This window comes from Corvus hawaiiensis, chromosome 16 (assembly GCF_020740725.1).
Source record: "Corvus hawaiiensis isolate bCorHaw1 chromosome 16, bCorHaw1.pri.cur, whole genome shotgun sequence".
NCBI classification, from domain to species: domain Eukaryota; kingdom Metazoa; phylum Chordata; class Aves; order Passeriformes; family Corvidae; genus Corvus; species Corvus hawaiiensis.
In genome coordinates this window covers 10,194,767-10,212,167 of record NC_063228.1, presented here as the reverse complement: position 1 = coordinate 10,212,167, position 17,401 = coordinate 10,194,767, and the positions used below count along the sequence as shown (strand labels likewise).

Below are 17,401 nucleotides of genomic sequence, written 5' to 3'. Positions count from 1 at the left end.
CCCTAAAATACCTCACGTGCACTTTCAGGCCCAGGTAGGTTTTTGTTCTCAAAGAGCTACTGCTATATTTACAGCTATTGCCTTATAACTGACAAAGTCCCTTTGTGTAACATGGATACAAATGTATGTACATATTGTCTATACTACCTTACCCACGAATTTCCTGAACAAACTGTCCTTATGACCTTGAACCCTATACTGACGAATCGATACAGGACTCTGCAATGCAGAGCGTCCCTTGCCAGCACAACTGTTAAGGATGGTTTTGTTCCACCACAGGGGAGACCTGTCTATCATATCTCTCACGTGCCACAGCCAATACACAGACAACAATGGCCATGGTTTTGTTCACAGGCTATTAAGATCATTACTTCTGGTCTCAATCAAAGAGCAGGACTGCAACAAATTTATTCTGTTCAATATTTCCCCAGTATCAACAAAGATGACTTTTTAGTGACCTGCCAGGAATTAAGAAACTGGTGACTGACACTACGAACATTTTTATTAGCATTTAGCAACCCCAGTCCACCCAGTTCAGCAGTTCATTTGCTAGACAATGATGTGGTATATGACAACATAGAGACTTGATACTTTGAACACGTCTAACGAGCAACACCAAGCTTCATAACTGCAGAACAAGTGACCAATCCATGCTGAAATTAAATTCTAGAAAGCCATAGAGAGATGCTTCTCCAAGTGCAAGTCCATGTGGAGCCTCTTGTTCTTCTGGAGCATCTCTGTCAGCTTTGCCCCGGCCAGCACTCCTGGCTTTGCCATTCTTTTAAACATCAAGGTATTAGAGATAAACAAGTTTTGAACTTTCTTCCATTAAAACATTTAACAAAATGTTGTAACTATTGCAGTGTTATTGCAAATCACAACAAGCTTCTCACATTAATACTTTATATATCAGAGAATGAAACAGTGAAACAGACTATGGGAAAAATCAAGTCCTGTGGGTTCTCAGCCATAATGCCCCCAGACATAAGGCACCCAGCTGAAGTGACTAATTAGGAAGTCACAAACACTGCCCCAGTCACTGGATGTGTTACCTCAACCGCAGCAAAGCACATTATAGGACTGCTCATCTGGGTGGTTCTACCCTCTTCTCCAACAGCAGAGGGGGCTCTGCTGGAACACGTCTACACTTGTTCCTTATCTGTTTGCATGGTTTGTAACTATACCAAAACTCCCAAATCTCTAGCAGTGCCAGGAAGCCATCAGTCACCTCTGGCAGTAAACCACGTACCCTGACAGAGCAGGGAATGCGCCGGAAGGCTTGGACAGCAGCGAGGCGAATTTCCACGGGATGACTCTTCAGGGAAGCACACGAGCTCAAAGCAGGAGCCAGCGAAGCTGCTGCTAGCCCCGCATTTCCGATGGCTTTCAACACCAGCTGCATCTGTAAATGCAAATCAAGGTAGAACAGAAAGCTCTCCATGTGCTGTCTGCTGTACATTGAATTTTATGGCACTAACATTTTCTGTGCAAAACTCTGTTTAAAATGATTACTGGTCATTTGGAGAGCTTACTGCAGCCCCTACTGTACCACCTATACTCTGGCTTTACTGGGAGGACAAGACACATATGGACCCCTGTTCTATTCTAATGCCATGTGGCACTTGTGAGAAGAACCTGACTTAGACCTGGGGGAATTAAAAAACATTTTTAAAAGCCTGCATTGCAACAGAAAAGAAAAAGTCACAAATTCTATGTACAGGAAAATTTTCTCAAGTTCTTTGATATTTTGTCCCTTTTGATCACAGGTATTTAGACCTTTTAGTGATTCAACATGGAGTTCTGCACACAATAGCTAAATTAAAATGGTAATTTGTCAACAGCTGGGTGTTCTTCATACTGATCAACAGTATGAAGTTTGCTTCATAAGGAAACCCAAGACTTTTCCTTATTTCCACACACAAGAACACCCATACTGATAGGTCATACTTGTTGGATTACAAAATTTTATCGGCCTGTTCTAGCAAGGAATATTCATTCACTGAGCTTGTATTCATAGCTTTCTGGAAATCCAATTAATACCATTTTCATCAAACACGTTCTAGATCATAAAGGGAACAGAAAGCACTATATCATATGCTTCTGTATAACCAATACCTTGCTGAGATGTTCTGAATCTTGCACAGTACAGTTTCCTTCCAAAAATTTCCCAAGAGTCCTCATCACACTCTGCACAGCAGGTACATGATCACAGGAGCTGTGAGCTGAACAAAACCTATGTACAAGAGCAGTTACTCCCAAGAAGCAGCTCTGGCTTGCTCTAGGTGACTTCAGCAAAGGCTGTAAACAAGTACAAAAAGAGCAAGGTGTTTCAGAAAAGTCATGAGAATGACTATTGTAACATACCACAGATAATAAATGTATCAAAATATTTACATACTAAAACTCAATCTCAACAAAATTACCTGGACAGAGCTTTGTACGAATCTGTGAAAAAGACTGTTACTGTAAAATACAAAAATTATGAGCCACCTAGATTCATTACAAATTAAAAAAGAAAAAGCAACATCCACTCACAGCAAGAGATTCAATCATGCCTGAGGTGGGATTAGAAATGAATGTAAATGACCAGAAGAAATATTCTACTTTGTCTTCCTCAACTTCTGCAGAAGCTATGAGGTCTTTCATTAGGACAACACATGCCTCTGTAGCACAAGATGGGAGAGCATCTATTAATGGTTGCCTGTAACACAAGAAAAAAGTACAGCAAATCTAAAATGACAAAATACTCAAGAATCACATAACAAATACATTGATGCTGGGCTTCTTTCAAAGTAAATAAAAGTCCAGTGGCTTAGCAAATGCCAGATTTCACAGAAATCAGTATTATCTTTTGGTTTAGTGGCCTTACGGAAATATGCCTCAGCCAGGATGTGATGGAAGTGCACTGGTGTTTCAAGAACTGTATCTAACCAGATTTTCAAGAAAATACTCAGTTGCTTTCTCTGAAAATTAAGCCACATCATATCCCAGGTTTGACTTCTAAAGACTGAGGTACCTTAAAGCCCTGATTTTTTATTAAGGTGGTTTTTTTGTTTCATTTCACCTGTAACAAATTAAAATATTAAACCAGAATTGCCTAGCTTTTACTTCCTGTGCTTTTTTAGACCTTATCTAAGGGGAAAGCTTACACCAGCAGACCATACACATTTCGGCTCTTAAGAGTCCCTCTGTAAATATTCTATACCTGCCTTCTATACTGATGGAAGGACACTTTTGCATTATCTAGAAAGCAGTTAAAATAAATGGCATGAAAGCATCACAGAGTAGTCTGCATGGGATTCTTTTTCACTCCTAAACTTAACAACCATGTCCTGAGTAAAATCAGCCTAAAGTTAATATAAAAGAGGAAGAATAGTTTAATTACTGTCTAATACTGAAGAACATTAGCATGACTATTTCTCAAAGAATGAGAATAAACCTAACCTAAAACAAAATTTCCCCCTTTTGCATCAAGTAAAGATATTGTTGCAAACATAAAACCTGGCATTAGATTAATTTCAAACAAGCTGATGACATTTTGTACTGAAACCAAGTAAAAGAATTGTTTCATTGTTTTCATTTTTGTGAAGGGAGAAAAATTTAGTACTGATTTTAATAATACTGGATTAGTATTTCTGATAGTCTCAAACCACTGGATCAGAACTGCTCCTGACTGCAGAGGAGTAGGGCCTTGATCTTTAAAGCCATGGTTCTACAGTCGGTATAAACCACCTTGAGATCCAGCTGCTACTGAAAGATGCAGCTCCACCACATCCATACTCCCAGCCTAACATCTGTCTCCTCTCATCCACGACTACAAAGGGCATTGAAGGTACAGATCCAGGTTAAGCTTCTTCATAACAAATGGCAACATAAGCTTAAAACCAGCAGAACTGATTTCCATCCAAGCCATGACTCAGGTTTCCCATTCACTTTGCTTTGGAAACAGGAAGTCTGGCAATGGGAATAGGCATGGGACAAGAAAGTCTATTTTGCACATAACATTCATTCCGTAAGGAGACAATATTATCCCTCTGCTACATAAACAAGATCTGCAATACAAATTATTCCTTTAAAATGCTCCAAATTTAAATCCAACATTTGGGCACAGACTTAAAACATTTACTATTTTAAATATTTGCAAAACATTTTTTTCCTGTATATTTTTGAATGCAATTACTAAAGGAGCCTTACCAGTTGTCTCTGCACTTAAATGAAGATCTTTGCCATAGTGCTCTTAAGGCCTCAAGAGAAAGACGTCGAAGTTCAAACACGAGAGTCATGAAAAGGTCTGCAGTCTGTAAGTGCACAAGCACAACTGTAATATTCCTGCTGTGTAGAAACCAGCTTCAGAGAACAGAGCACAAGAGGTTATACAGGCATTGCCACTGATTTACCATGTAACCTGGGAGTAAACCCTCCTTTCTCCACCATGTCTTTACATTCCTTCCCTCACTTGCTTTTCTCTCCAGACTGCAAACACATATGGAGAAGGGCTTTTGCTCTACATGTCAGTCAGTCCCTCAGACAAGAGTGCTCAGCAACCACCATGCACACCACTGGCATACAAATGAATAATAAACCAAAATGCAACACTGTGGGTACAATCCAGAAGAGAAAGTTATAATCTTCTGTGAGTTTGTATAGCAAGATCCTGATTTATGACCAGAACTGCTGACATGGCTTTGACGCAAATGAAACAATAGTCAAGCTAACTGTATATTAATCTTAGGTTTATGCGAAAGATCATTTCACTGAAGTTTGGGCAACACTTAGAAGTTTCCCTTGAGAACCCTTGGGCTGTGAGAAATTATTGCATCTTACTGGAGAAAAGCCCAGGATAACTGCCCTTACCTCTGCAGGCAGCACAAGACTGGCTGGAAACATGGAGGCAGACGAGCTGTTCTCTCTCGCTAAGAGGAACTGCTACATCATACAGCAGCTGTTTTACCTGGTATTTTAAAGGCTATATAGCACATTAATGTGTTCCTCTGAGACCTGATCCAAAGTTCAAGAAAGAAGATAGGTCTCATTACTCGAAAAATTAGCAGAATGTTCAATACAGTATCTCGTGTATTCATTTTAATCAAATTTTATAATGTGTAAGTTTTAAACATGGTCCATGTCAGATTCACTTCAATGCTTTATTCACCTCAGATGTGAAAGGCTTAGATATAGGACTAAATTTCTGGTCCCAAAGAAAACATTTTTCTTCATGTAAAAATCATACAAAGTCCAATTCCACTAAGTCACATTTCCAAAGGTTTGGGGAGAGACCTGCTTTGACTTCCTGACCTTCCTTCCAGGAGCTACTCCAAAAACAATGAAAACATGGAATAACCCAGTGCCAGCATTTGATTTTAAGACTGCCAAGACATTTTCAGTAACAAGAAGCTGTCTTTCAGTAAGAAGTCTGAGTAATTTCTTACTGTTTTGTTTGACAGGCTGAGGGAGTAATTTGTCAGATCCAACACATATATAGTTTATGTTTTTATTCTTTTGGGATTTATATTCTTTTTAGAAATAATACATTAATTTCATCAAATTAAAATTTGTTCTCGTATGTGAAGCCCCACTTATGTATTAATTCTGTTAAAATTTATAATTCCATAGCTAAAATTCAGATAGATCCACATGCATTCCCTTCTCTTCCACTCCATCCCATCATTACCATTAAGGTCTATTTTAAAAAGAAATTACAAACCTGGACATTATGGAGCTGGTGAAATATATTACATTTTATGGTCAATAAAATATTCAGAGAACTGTGCTTTATGTAATTTTTTAAAAGCCTTTCTAAAGTGTGGGCCTTATGTGCGTTTTTCCACAGGCAAATCCACTGTGGGCAGTATGACTGGGGGGCTGGGGACCCTCACAGATCTCATCACAAGGAGTTGTTTGTACAGCTGCTGCTGAGCCCAGGTGGCCCATCAGCTGGAGCCTGCAGCACAGTTCAAGATAAAACTGACAGACTGATGTTCTTTCAGGTGATACAATTCTAGACTATAGACTGACTTCATTCTGCTTCACACCTGCTGACTAGACAAGCTCCCATCTAACAACTTCGTGCAAAATTTTGCAGAGAAACAGCTATTTTTACTTTCCAATAATAAAGCTTTAGAATGAACTGTCTGACCAGGTGGGCTGTTTTCATTTTTTTAAGGTCAGCTGCATTGAAATTGAGCTGTCATTGCAAATTCCTCTTTTGGAGTATCATAATAACAAACTACATTCAAATCTGACTTCCATGCCCACCTCTGAAAGAAACATAAGAAAGCCTGGCTTTTATTCTACATAGAAGCTTGCTTTTCCTTCTACCTGCAGACCTGCCATATTTTAAAAAAAGCAACTAGGTAGAAGCAAGCAATTAGAATGCCTTGCCAGGAGAAAAAAAAAAACAACAAAACAACCAAAACATGAAAGATCATGCCCTGAAAGTAAACTTTTTTTGGGCCAGACTGGGGTTCAGGAGCAAGGCAAAGCAAATCTGACTCTTGCCCACATTGCTCAGTGTATACACAGCCACATTCACCAGAGCTACTGACCAAGCACCAAAACCCAACCAGCCACTGGAAATGCAGCCCCAGAAGAAGTGGTGTGACAGGCTTTTCTCCAGCCTCTCTCAAGAGAGGGTCCCTTCTCCCCATCCCTTTTTCCATTCTTTGTCAGTATGCAGCTTGTTCACTTAATGGTCCATTAGCTAATCTACATCCACATTGAAATTCAATCTTGTCTCATAATAGCATTAAAAAATTAAACAACAACTTTGCTTCCTTGGAAATGACACAGTCTCCACCTCCATTTTCTCATCCCTTCACTGTTTTCCCTGGAGTTGAAGATTTTCCCTTCCATTTATTCTTGGTTTTGTGTCCTGAAAGAAATGCATAATCTCACCTCATTCAGAGTCAAACAATAAGGGGACAAACAAGCTATACATGCAGAACAGCGCAGCAGTCTCCCAAGCAACGCTCTGGGCATTCCCATAACTTCTTTCCTGGCCCAAAGGACATTTTACTGGTTGAAATGAGGGATGATAAAGATTCTCTTTGAAATGTCTTGTCACACAGAAAGAACACCCTGAAACAGTGAAAATGGTTGACAACCAATCAAACCCTGGGATGGGATGGGCACATGATGAATAATTCACCTCTCTTTTAGGCAGTGGCACAGACAGCAGCCACTTGTGCTAATCTTAGTGATTTACAAAACAAATTTCCCACACATGAAGCCAGTAAGCCTCTTTGGAGGCAGAAGTGACATCCCACTGTTACTGGGAAAAATCATCTACCATTCTTTCAAAGACACTGAATTAAGAGTGTTCCATAGAAGGCAGGATTTAGAGAAAGTTTCTCAGGTCTGCTGCAGTAATTTCTTTTTTCAACATTTTCCAGGCAGTATGTGGCCCTCTAGCCTGGGCCTAAATGCCATTTCATACTGCTGTAACACTGACAACCACATGGAGTTAAGAATTATCATTCCCAAAGAGGCCGCTTTTATTCTATATTAGCACCAACCATTATTATATGGCTCTCTTAGCCCTCCATAGCTGCAGTCCCCACAGCATGCAGCTAAAAGAAATGGCAGACCCGCTTATAACTCAGAGACAGAAGTCTATCCCAAGTATTCCAGCACCCACAAAGGCCACCTACTGCTTTCTCCTCAGCCTGGTGCCAAGGCCTTTGTCAGGCTGTGGTACCAGGTCAGACTACGATCACGATCACGGTTTAACAGATTGGGAGTAAAGTCGGGGGTTGGAATTTATCACAGCTGACTGAAGGTGCTGGCTTCAGCAGCTGTGACTTATCCTGCTCCACCCTGTGCCTTCCCCTGAAGTCTCACACACAAAACATGAAGGCCCACCTGTGCTCATGAATCACAGGTGATGCTAAGAGAAAGGTGAACACACCCAAGATATCACTGCAGAGCTGGAATCCAGCACTGCACTTCTCTGCAGTCCCCATAAAGCCTCTACTCCATCCCCCAGTATCTATGTACAGCCCAGGGGAAAGACAGGCAGAGCTTCGTTCTTTGACATGGGACTTAATCTAAACAAAGGAAGGTGAGTGCCTTCTATGCTGGGTCTGAAGTGTTCTGTTAACATCACTTGTACCTATGTGCATTTACAGGAGAGATCTCAGCCCCTCTGCACAGGAAATCACCTTGCTCCAAAGTACAAACAATCTAACAAGACATCAGAGGACAGGGAATATATCAGGAATGAGCTGATTAAACTCATCAGTGGCAAATTCATGGAGGCACCAATGCCCTGTTTAGTGCCTTTCCCATTAGACCATACTTGTTTTCTAGTAATATCCTGACCAAAAATCACTCAAAGAGTGTGTTCTGTTTTCACATGAACTTTTTTTTTTTTTCCTTATTTTTCTCTGTAGGAACATCACTACCAGCAAGAATCACTCTATTTGAAGGATAATGGGATATGAAGTGTCCTCTCTTTGCCCTCGGTTGATCTCAGGTGAACAATGGTTAAGCACAATCATCTGTTGATCTTTCTGTATTGCACATAACAGGTATTCTTGATAACCTCTGAATTTCACAGAGATAGGGATCTTCATTTCAAACACAGTGACAATTACTGATTCAGTTGCTGCCAGTATCAACAAAAAATACAAGACCTAAGTGAGCTAAGGAGACAGGCAGACCCTCATGTAAAATGATGGTCATCATAGAAAGTATTTAAGCCACTGCCTGTTCCACATGACCAGAAGATTCCACCCTATCTTAGCAGCCTTCATCAATGAAAATGGTCTAGGGGGCAGAGATTCCCTCTGGACTCAAGCAGCATCCCCAGAAAAGATGATGGTTATTAGCAGAGTCCATCAGAAGCACAAGGAACCTACCAGCCAAGACCCAGAGGCAAGGGTTTCACATGCAAACTGTTTTGAGGGGATGAGGCAATATAAGGACAGCACAACTCCAATAAGCATGGAAACAACAGCACTACCAGCAGTAGTATCTCACACTAAAGCTGTAAAAATGGTGTTTTACAATAAAGTATCAAAACTGCCAGTGACAACCCAAACCAGACACTTTTTATGTTTTTGGTTTTTTCACAGCAAAATAAAAATTTGGGACATTTTCTTTCAGATTATTTTAGAATATAATTCAAAATTGCTTTTGCCTAATATTCAGGGGTTACAGGATGGTTTGACTCCTCAGTGTGATTTACTGCTTTTATAAGAAAACAACACCTCAAACCATTTTCTCTAATTCCACATTTTAAAATGCCCAAAACAATGGAAGGCTTCAGTGTTTCAAAATTGCTGCTCTCCTGGCCACCTCTTATCTGTGCAGGAGAATTCTCAGCCCCCACAGAGCCTCACAAGGAAGCAGAGGTTGTGTGTACAGCTTACCTCATAACTTGCACTGTGTGCTAAGCAAAGCTTCCACACCAGTTCAGTCACTTCTCCCCCAGTGATCTCCCTCTCAGTTACCTCCCTTTCATAGAGAATATTGGTCACATACAGATCCTCAGAGTCCCCTGGAGAAAGGAACATAAAGAAAAAAATCAGATCTCTGGTGGTTGCTGGCCATTTGCTATGGCTCACCCTTATATGCAAGGGGAAAGTTTCTCTCTGAGGCTTTATTTCTCTCTTTAAGAGTCTCTCTAGGCTCAGTACAGCCAAGGGATAAATATGAATGCCTGCAGTCAGCTTGAATTTAAGAACATAACAGGATAAAGACAAGTGTGACCCAAAAGAAAGAGTCACAGAAACAAGACAAAGATACACATGAAAAAAAGCCCTATTTTCCATCGATATGTCTCTCAGTATGGCCCTGCTACTTTACATTCATCACCTTTTCCAATGTCATCTAATCACTTGTCCCACACTTCAACCACCCAAAAAATCAACAGGAGATCTAGGTGCCAAGAAAAATAAATGGCTTGGCTCTGAACCTCTTCCTGAGGAAGAATCCTATCATCTTATGTTGGTAGAATTATAAACAAAGTGTCCTGGAAATTTGGGGGTTCCTTTAAAAAAAGAACCAAACAACTACTTAGAAACAGACAAAGAAAAAAATGTTTCTCAGTATTTAGAGTTCAACTTTGAAATCATTCCTCAGGCAAGCCACCTGTTAACTTCAGTAAAATTGTTTTCCTAGAGAAACACACAGAGCAAAGAAGCAGCAAAAATTGAAACAGTTCTCAGACAAGGCATGTCCTTAGTTCCATTAGGACTTGCAATTATTCAGGCTCCATTTGTATAAAAAGTAGGAATTGTCCACAGACATGGGAAGGCTGATGCTCTACATACAAGGGCACTAGGTATGTAAAGTAGATAAACAGGAGCTGGCCATTACGGATTGTCACTTTTGGAGACCCACCCAGTTTTGAAGATCCACACAGTTTTGTAATGGCAGGCCCAAGCCCTCGAAGAAGGGACAGCTCGGCCCAGCCTGTAAAAACACCTACTTTAAAACAATTTAATACATTAAAGGTACGAATCATAGGTGCAAAGAGTTCTCACAGGCAAGACAAAGCCACAACATTTTTCTAGGAAATAAATTTGCTTTGCTTTAGCAGAAACATAGTTACCTTTATTGTAGAGTGTCTCTGTTTGCACTTGCAAGAGTTTGAGAGAAGACTGTGTCTGTGTCTCTGCCCCGCTGCCCTGGTGAGGGAACAGCGTCACACGGTCGGACTCAGTGCATTTGGCCTCCTCCAGGACTCCATCCTTAATGCTCTGAACACATTCCAGCTGGGAAGACAGGATCTGCTGTTCAGACTGAGAAGAACAGATACTTCAGGAAGATTCTTGATGACCTATGCTAGCCTATCCAATCCTTGCTCTCCCACCTTCACAGACAAATCCAGTTCTGGGACAGTGAAAAGTCTCTTGTCTATTCCTCTGACAGTGCCCAGCCTGTGGTTAATGCACTCCTTATTTTGGCCTAGTTTTTCATCACAGAAAAACAATTGTTATTAACTGTCAGAGTCAAATAGTGTCAATTCATTTCAGTTCACAAAGCCTCAATGTTATGCAGATCTTTGGTAAGCAAAGTAGAAAAAAGCAAAAGGCTGGTAAATTACCACTATCTAGTACAATACAAGAAACAGGTAATATTCACCTAAAAAAATACCACAAGATACAAATATTGACTGTATTTGCTCTCAACAGTGGAAAGCTGTAAGTCTGGCAAAACTTCTATCTTTCCAAAGTTTTCTACAAATAATAATTTTATTTTCCTCATGTATTTTTTCTTACCCACATCTCGCTATTCCTCCCACAGTCTACCTTTGTTTACCTGTATAACATATTTTAATGAGTTTAATCCAGGTGCCTAAAAACCTCTTGCATTTATACTATAAATATATATATATATATTTATATATATATATACTATATATAATCATCAACTACAAAGCAAATTTGAATTAAAACAGATACTATGAATAACAGGGAGAATAATATTCACCATTTCTTTCCTAAGAACTCAAGTTTGGGCAGATGCACTTTTCAAATAAGTCAAAAGGCCCTGTGGAAGAGTCAGTGTCATTCCCCAAAACTTACCGACACGTGAGGAAGAACAACCGACTGCACAGAAGTCAAACCAGAAGAGCGATGGGAGCAGAGGTTTAGGTCCTTTGTCTTTACAAGAATGGGCCCCTTTTGCTGATACCTAGTTGGGCATATTCCCAGGACATCCACCTAGTAACAAATATACACTCTTGAATCACACATGCACACATACAATACAAGGAGGTAGTATAGGTTATTGCAATTAGTTTTAATAATTACTGTTTTTGTAATAACAACAGAGACCTAAATTCTCCCTTGCAGAACACCGGCTTTGCCACAAAGCCATGAAAAGGCATATAATTTTAAAGACCTTGGTCGAACTTCATAGTAGCCAGGGTCTATTGGTTTGTGTAATTTCACTGTGTTATTCTGAATCAGATCATTTACAAACATATGCTTTTTCATTTAAGATTTTGTGGGCATGCAGGGAAGCATTAATTCAGAAGAGCATTACTAGGCAGAGTAACTTCAACTACAAATGGGTGTGCCAAGCCTTACTGCAGAACATCTCTTTAAGTACTGACATGCAGCAGTAGCCTGAGAATGAGGCAGTGCACATCACGCTGAAGGTCAGTCTAGAGACAGGTCTTCACAGCAGCCCCTGAGGTGTGTCAGCTGAACCCATGCAAACATACAGGTGACAGCAGGGTATGCTGGACTATTGTTTCAGTGTAACACAGCAGAAATTGAGTTTAATTGAAATAATTGCAAAGAGCTCTGAGAACCCTGATCTTAAAACCTCCTGAAATTAATGAAAAAAATAACAAAAAATAATCATGAATTGTGACTATTGTATTTCCTCCAGAGAACAGGTAAAGCCCTAGCAGTAGAACTCAGGTAACCAAGTAGTAGATTCCAAGCCTCAACAAGAATGCAAGTTATAGATAATTTTAGAACATTTACTACAAAAAGCAATCAGATCACTGCCACTGTCAGCTGAACCAAGTGGCAAAACCCTTTATTTATATGAAATAGACTTAACATGTACAAAGAGCTAAGAGTCACCTCAGAGCACGACTGACAGTCTCACCTCCTCAACGACAGCACCAGCAAGGAATTCTTGCACTGTCTGCAGGACACTCAGAATGCCTCGCTTGATGTTCAGCGCCCAGGTCTGTTCACTCCTCACAGGACAGAGCTTTAGAACTTTCCCATCGTGGAAAGAAAAATGAAGAGGATGCTGTTCTAGTATTTCCCTGCAATAAAAGAGTTTATAATTTCTTGCTTTAAAGAGTGCAAGTCACTTTAAGACTAGACTCAGATTCTCCTCAACAAAGCTGCTCCTCCACAATGGATCTAATTCTGTATCTCCACTCTTTATAGTAAGCCTCTATTCTTCATAAATTCCCCCTGACCCAAGAAGTCCTTAAAAAAACCCTGTGAAACCCTAAAACCAAATCCTCTCAAGATAATCACAGCACCCTCAACATAACTGTAACACTTAATAAAAGCAGTCCTGGCAGATTATTTACAAGTAAATGTACTTAATGGCAATGATTCTTGTTTAATTAAGAGAGAAATTCCATTTAAAGATTCAGGGTGCCTTTAGAATGTCTGAATTGCAAAGTAACTGCATCATGCCTCTTCAGCTGTGATGCACACAAGAACAACCGCTTTCCAATTAACCCATAATTTCCTGCTCTGCTAGGTGTGCAGAGCTCTATCCGAGATTGATTCCTCAATCTCTGCTGTCACTACACTTCCTAATTGCTTTTGCTATCCCAGATTGAGAGTACAGCGTTTTCTACCTTTCCAAGAGATCACTTTTTAACATTGATTTTTGCTCCTAATATAACATACTTTAATCATATATTTTTCCTCTATATGGGGAAAAATAAACCATCCAAAGGAAGAATTCTGCAGTAGCCCAGTGGTCAGCTCCCATACAGGGAGCTAGTCAGTTCATCTGCACATTAACTGGGGAGCTAACTATTCATCTAATCAATCAGGTCACAAAGTAAGAGATAAGATTTTAATACACCAACATCTGGATTAAGTCTTTCCAGGAGAGACTGGGCGCATAGGATAAGGGTTTCTGAACTCCTAGGCAACTGTGCCTGGTTTTGCTACTATCTGTGGAAATTACATGCATGTTCAGAGGACAAGCTAGACTACTGTATATTCACAATAGGCTGAGGCAAATGCTAATAAGGCTTACTTGTCTGAATAGTTATTTTGAATAGCCAAGCCTCACTGAATGCTTTCTTTGCTACCTCTCTTTTGGCTTCTCTGCAAAGAACAATACACAACTGCTCTTACTGCTATGAAAATCCTACAAATAACTTCACAGAAGATGTGCCCGTACAATCATTTGAACTCTGATACCACTGTCCATAGAGAGAACACAAAGTTCTTCCTGATGAATATAAAAAGGAATGCATTTACTCCAAGCTTGCTCTTTTTGACTCTTTGAATTGAGTCAATTACCTCAGCTCTCAGTGTTGTTTAAAGGCTGAGAATCCAAGTGGCAGGACAAAGAGGAAGGTTACAAGGCTGAGCTTAATCAGACAACAGAACTGCTTTTTTTTTTGATGACACAAGAAGCATCAGCTCTCTGGGAAAATTCCAGACTTCCATAGTTTGAGGAGATCTTTTTGTATAGCCATCTACACTGGAGACTATACCTTGGCAAGTCAGTGAGAAACACACTGACATATGTTATGAATGAGCTACTAAACCCAAAAACATAAAAGGACAAAAATCTCATTGGACAAATAAATGCAATTCAAATATCCTGGAAGAAAAAACCACAATGTTTTGCCTTATGAGAATCTTCCAAACCAAGAACTTCTGAAATGTACTGCAAAAATCAAGAGTCTGTAGAAGTAACATCTGTAGCTCTAAGAGCTGTGATCCATACGTGCTGCTAGAGGCCTGGTGATTTGTACTCAGAATAATTTGAACTGTCTACTGTCCAAATGGTTTTACATACAAAGGGATGACAATTAGGTTGAAGAAAAACCTGTTTGGACCAAATATCTCTCTTTTTTGCTTATGGTGCTTGTATCTGGATCCTTGCTTTAAAAAAAAAAAAAAAAAAATCAAAAGAAACCCTAAAACTAAACAGAGTATGAAGCAGAGTGAACAATGTCCAGTCAAGCTGCTGCTAAATCATATAGCTTAAAAAAAACTCAAAAACCAGGGCAGATTAGGAGGTTTTCTACCTTAGACTGTCCATTTCCTTCAGAGACTCCAGTCTGGATGCAAAACTTTTCTTAATCTGCACGTCTTTCACCTAGGAGCAAAGATTATAGGCAATATATTTCATTGTTAAGAGGAACTTGTGGACTTTATCACATCAGGATATCTACACAGAATGTCACAGACCATGAACAAAGGCTCGGTGTTGCAACAGAACTGCATTAGCCCCATCTTCAGGTGGCATATCTGAGGCAGTTTCCAGAAACTTCTTCTGTGAAGAAGTTTCACTTACTATTAAACTGATTTTATACAGCACTATTATATCCCTTTCATTGTCAAACCACTGACCAGTTAATTTTTATCCATGTCCTAGGACAAGGATAACTATCCTATTCTTTGTTGGCCTCAGGTATATGTGTATTTAGCAGATATGTGTCAACCCCCCCAGCAAAACCAATGAATCATCCCCTCTGTTAACCTGAAGGAAAAGCCAGGCAGCTGCGAAGTTTATTTTCCCTGCTGCCCCTGTAGTTCTAAAGTACTGTAATTCTCCACATGACCTACCACAGGGCTCACCCCAGGAGAAGCTCTGCAACTTGAAACTGCCCTGTTGCTCTTGTCACTGAGAGACAGATCTCCTGTTGTGATGAATGGAGTGTTACAAGACTGAATTTTACACTGGGCTAGGAATGGCACCAATCCAACACATCATACAAGTTTCTCAAATTCTCTTTATAATGCTTGCTGGGAAGTGCTTTAAAATAAACCACGTTCCTTTCAAGGACTGGCTTTATCTCCAGTTCTGCACTTCATGCAACAGAACAGTGAAACTGTTGTGCCACTTAGAAAACAATTATTTGCTTAACCTGGCTTTTAAAACAAGCAAATGCCTAATTTCAAGTTGTGGTGCATCAAAGCAATACTGCAACTCTAATGATGAGATCCAGAATTGAACTGGCTTTTAATTACAAGAAAAACAAATGTTTTAAATGTAGCAATAATCCCAAAGAAAAATATGATTCCACATCAGCTCATCCCAATCACTCAGAAAATTATGACAATACTTACTTTCAAAACCATCTGGCAATTCCCCAATACTTCAATAATCACTGTGCTCTCCAGAGAGATGCCACTGCTTTTGTAAATATTTCCCTGCAGGAATGTGTTGGTGACTGCTGAATACCTGTAACTGTATCTAGCTCTTTTGGGGAAGTACGATGCATTGTGTCCTAGGAAATAAACAAACAAACAAAAAAAAAATGGTGGGGAGGAGCAGGGGGGAGGGGTTAGCCTACTAAACTTTCCCTTCTCTCTATTTTTTTTCTACCTTTTAATCTTTCAGCCACTGAAATCAGCTAAGCAAAGGGCTGGATATTCAGACTGTTCCCTTCCCACTTGGACTTAAAATTGAAAGAACTGGGTTTCTGAAAGCACCTTGCACACTGGCCATAGCTCCTGTAGGGAGGGTGAAAAGACTTCCCCCTCTCCCAAGCACATAACCTCACAATTTCCTTCAAGGCATGAGGTTAATTTCCGAGGGCAGAAAAGGAATGTAATGCATTTACAGTGCAGTGCTCTTTTGACACCTTTCAGAGAGCAGCAAAGCAGGACCTTCACAACAGCAAGATGAAATAGATCTGCTCTTCATGCCCATAGCTGGGCTTAGTCCCACACTGGCTTAGTCCTCTGCTCAGCTCTAATGCTTCGGAGTTTTTCAGAGTTCACAGAATGTAAACTTCAGGCAGGTGTGGGCCTGCTAAACCTTAGTGGAACTTCTCTGCTACTTCCATGAATGCTGATTCTCAGACATAAGTATCATTCTTCTCAGAATACAACATCCCTGTGGAAGTTTTCAAATTCCTCTTTCCTTATCATATAAAAAGCCTGAATACAGTCTTGTTTTACTCACCTGGACAGTCTGCAAAACAGGAAGCTCCATAACTTAAAGTCTCTGAGGACCCTGCAATGACAGGTAACAGAACAGAAAAGCACTGAAAACTTGTATGCAGCTCAGCACGGACCTGCTGCTTCTAAATTTCAGTGAAATTACTGAAATCAAAGCATGGTTCTCAAAACAAATAAATAAATCCATGAGAGTTTTTCTATCAAGTATACAGGGACAAGACTTTGCTCTTGCTCCTTTCCACACATCTATATCTCACAAACATATACATGAAGGAATGACCTACCTTAGTGTATTTATTGATGTAGGTATGGAAATTCCACAATACCATGGACTATGAAGCAACTTAAAATAATGGTTCTGAATCCAAGAAAGAAATATGTATTTTACATACTACACTTCTTCATATCCATAGTTTTTTAATTTTATTGCAGGTCAGGAACATTTCTACATGGCTATGATTTATATTGCACGTGGCCATTCAAAAGAAATCCTAAGCATCATTTAAAAAAGAACAAGAGCAAGCTTTACTGCCCAAGAAAAGCTTTTCCAGCAGCAGGAAGGATGTTAAAGAACATTTAAACATCACAACTTGAGGGAGGCAATTGGTTAAGATGTCCTTTAACACTGGAGAGTCTGTTCTCCAACAGGACTTTCATTCAGACTTTGACTGGGAGGGCAGTGAATTCAAGGGGATGCAGAACACCCCACACACAGATGGACTTGCTTTAGATTCACATTGGCATTAACAGGGGAAACAGCTGGGGCTGCTCATACAGAGCCTCCTTTCCTTCTCTTCAGTCTGTGCACACTGAAC

The 17,401-nt window shown here is 39.9% G+C and overlaps 1 protein-coding gene across 1 annotated transcript in view; it reads right to left on the bottom strand.

The window, feature by feature from the left end:
• Window positions 1–16,635, bottom strand: part of LOC125334418 — a 75,999-nt gene extending 59,364 nt beyond the window's left edge. Inside the window, exons 1-11 of the mRNA XM_048321236.1 lie at window positions 16,591–16,635; window positions 15,750–15,910; window positions 14,705–14,775; window positions 12,571–12,736; window positions 11,532–11,669; window positions 10,556–10,745; window positions 9,372–9,499; window positions 4,195–4,298; window positions 2,536–2,701; window positions 2,116–2,298; window positions 1,250–1,402 (exon numbers count right to left, since the gene is read on the bottom strand). Coding sequence (XP_048177193.1) covers window positions 1,250–1,402; window positions 2,116–2,298; window positions 2,536–2,701; window positions 4,195–4,298; window positions 9,372–9,499; window positions 10,556–10,745; window positions 11,532–11,669; window positions 12,571–12,736; window positions 14,705–14,775; window positions 15,750–15,761 — 1,311 coding nt within the window. The 5' untranslated portion in view covers window positions 15,762–15,910; window positions 16,591–16,635. The remainder of the gene's footprint in view (window positions 1–1,249; window positions 1,403–2,115; window positions 2,299–2,535; window positions 2,702–4,194; window positions 4,299–9,371; window positions 9,500–10,555; window positions 10,746–11,531; window positions 11,670–12,570; window positions 12,737–14,704; window positions 14,776–15,749; window positions 15,911–16,590) is intronic.
• Between the last annotated feature and the right edge of the window lie 766 nt (window positions 16,636–17,401).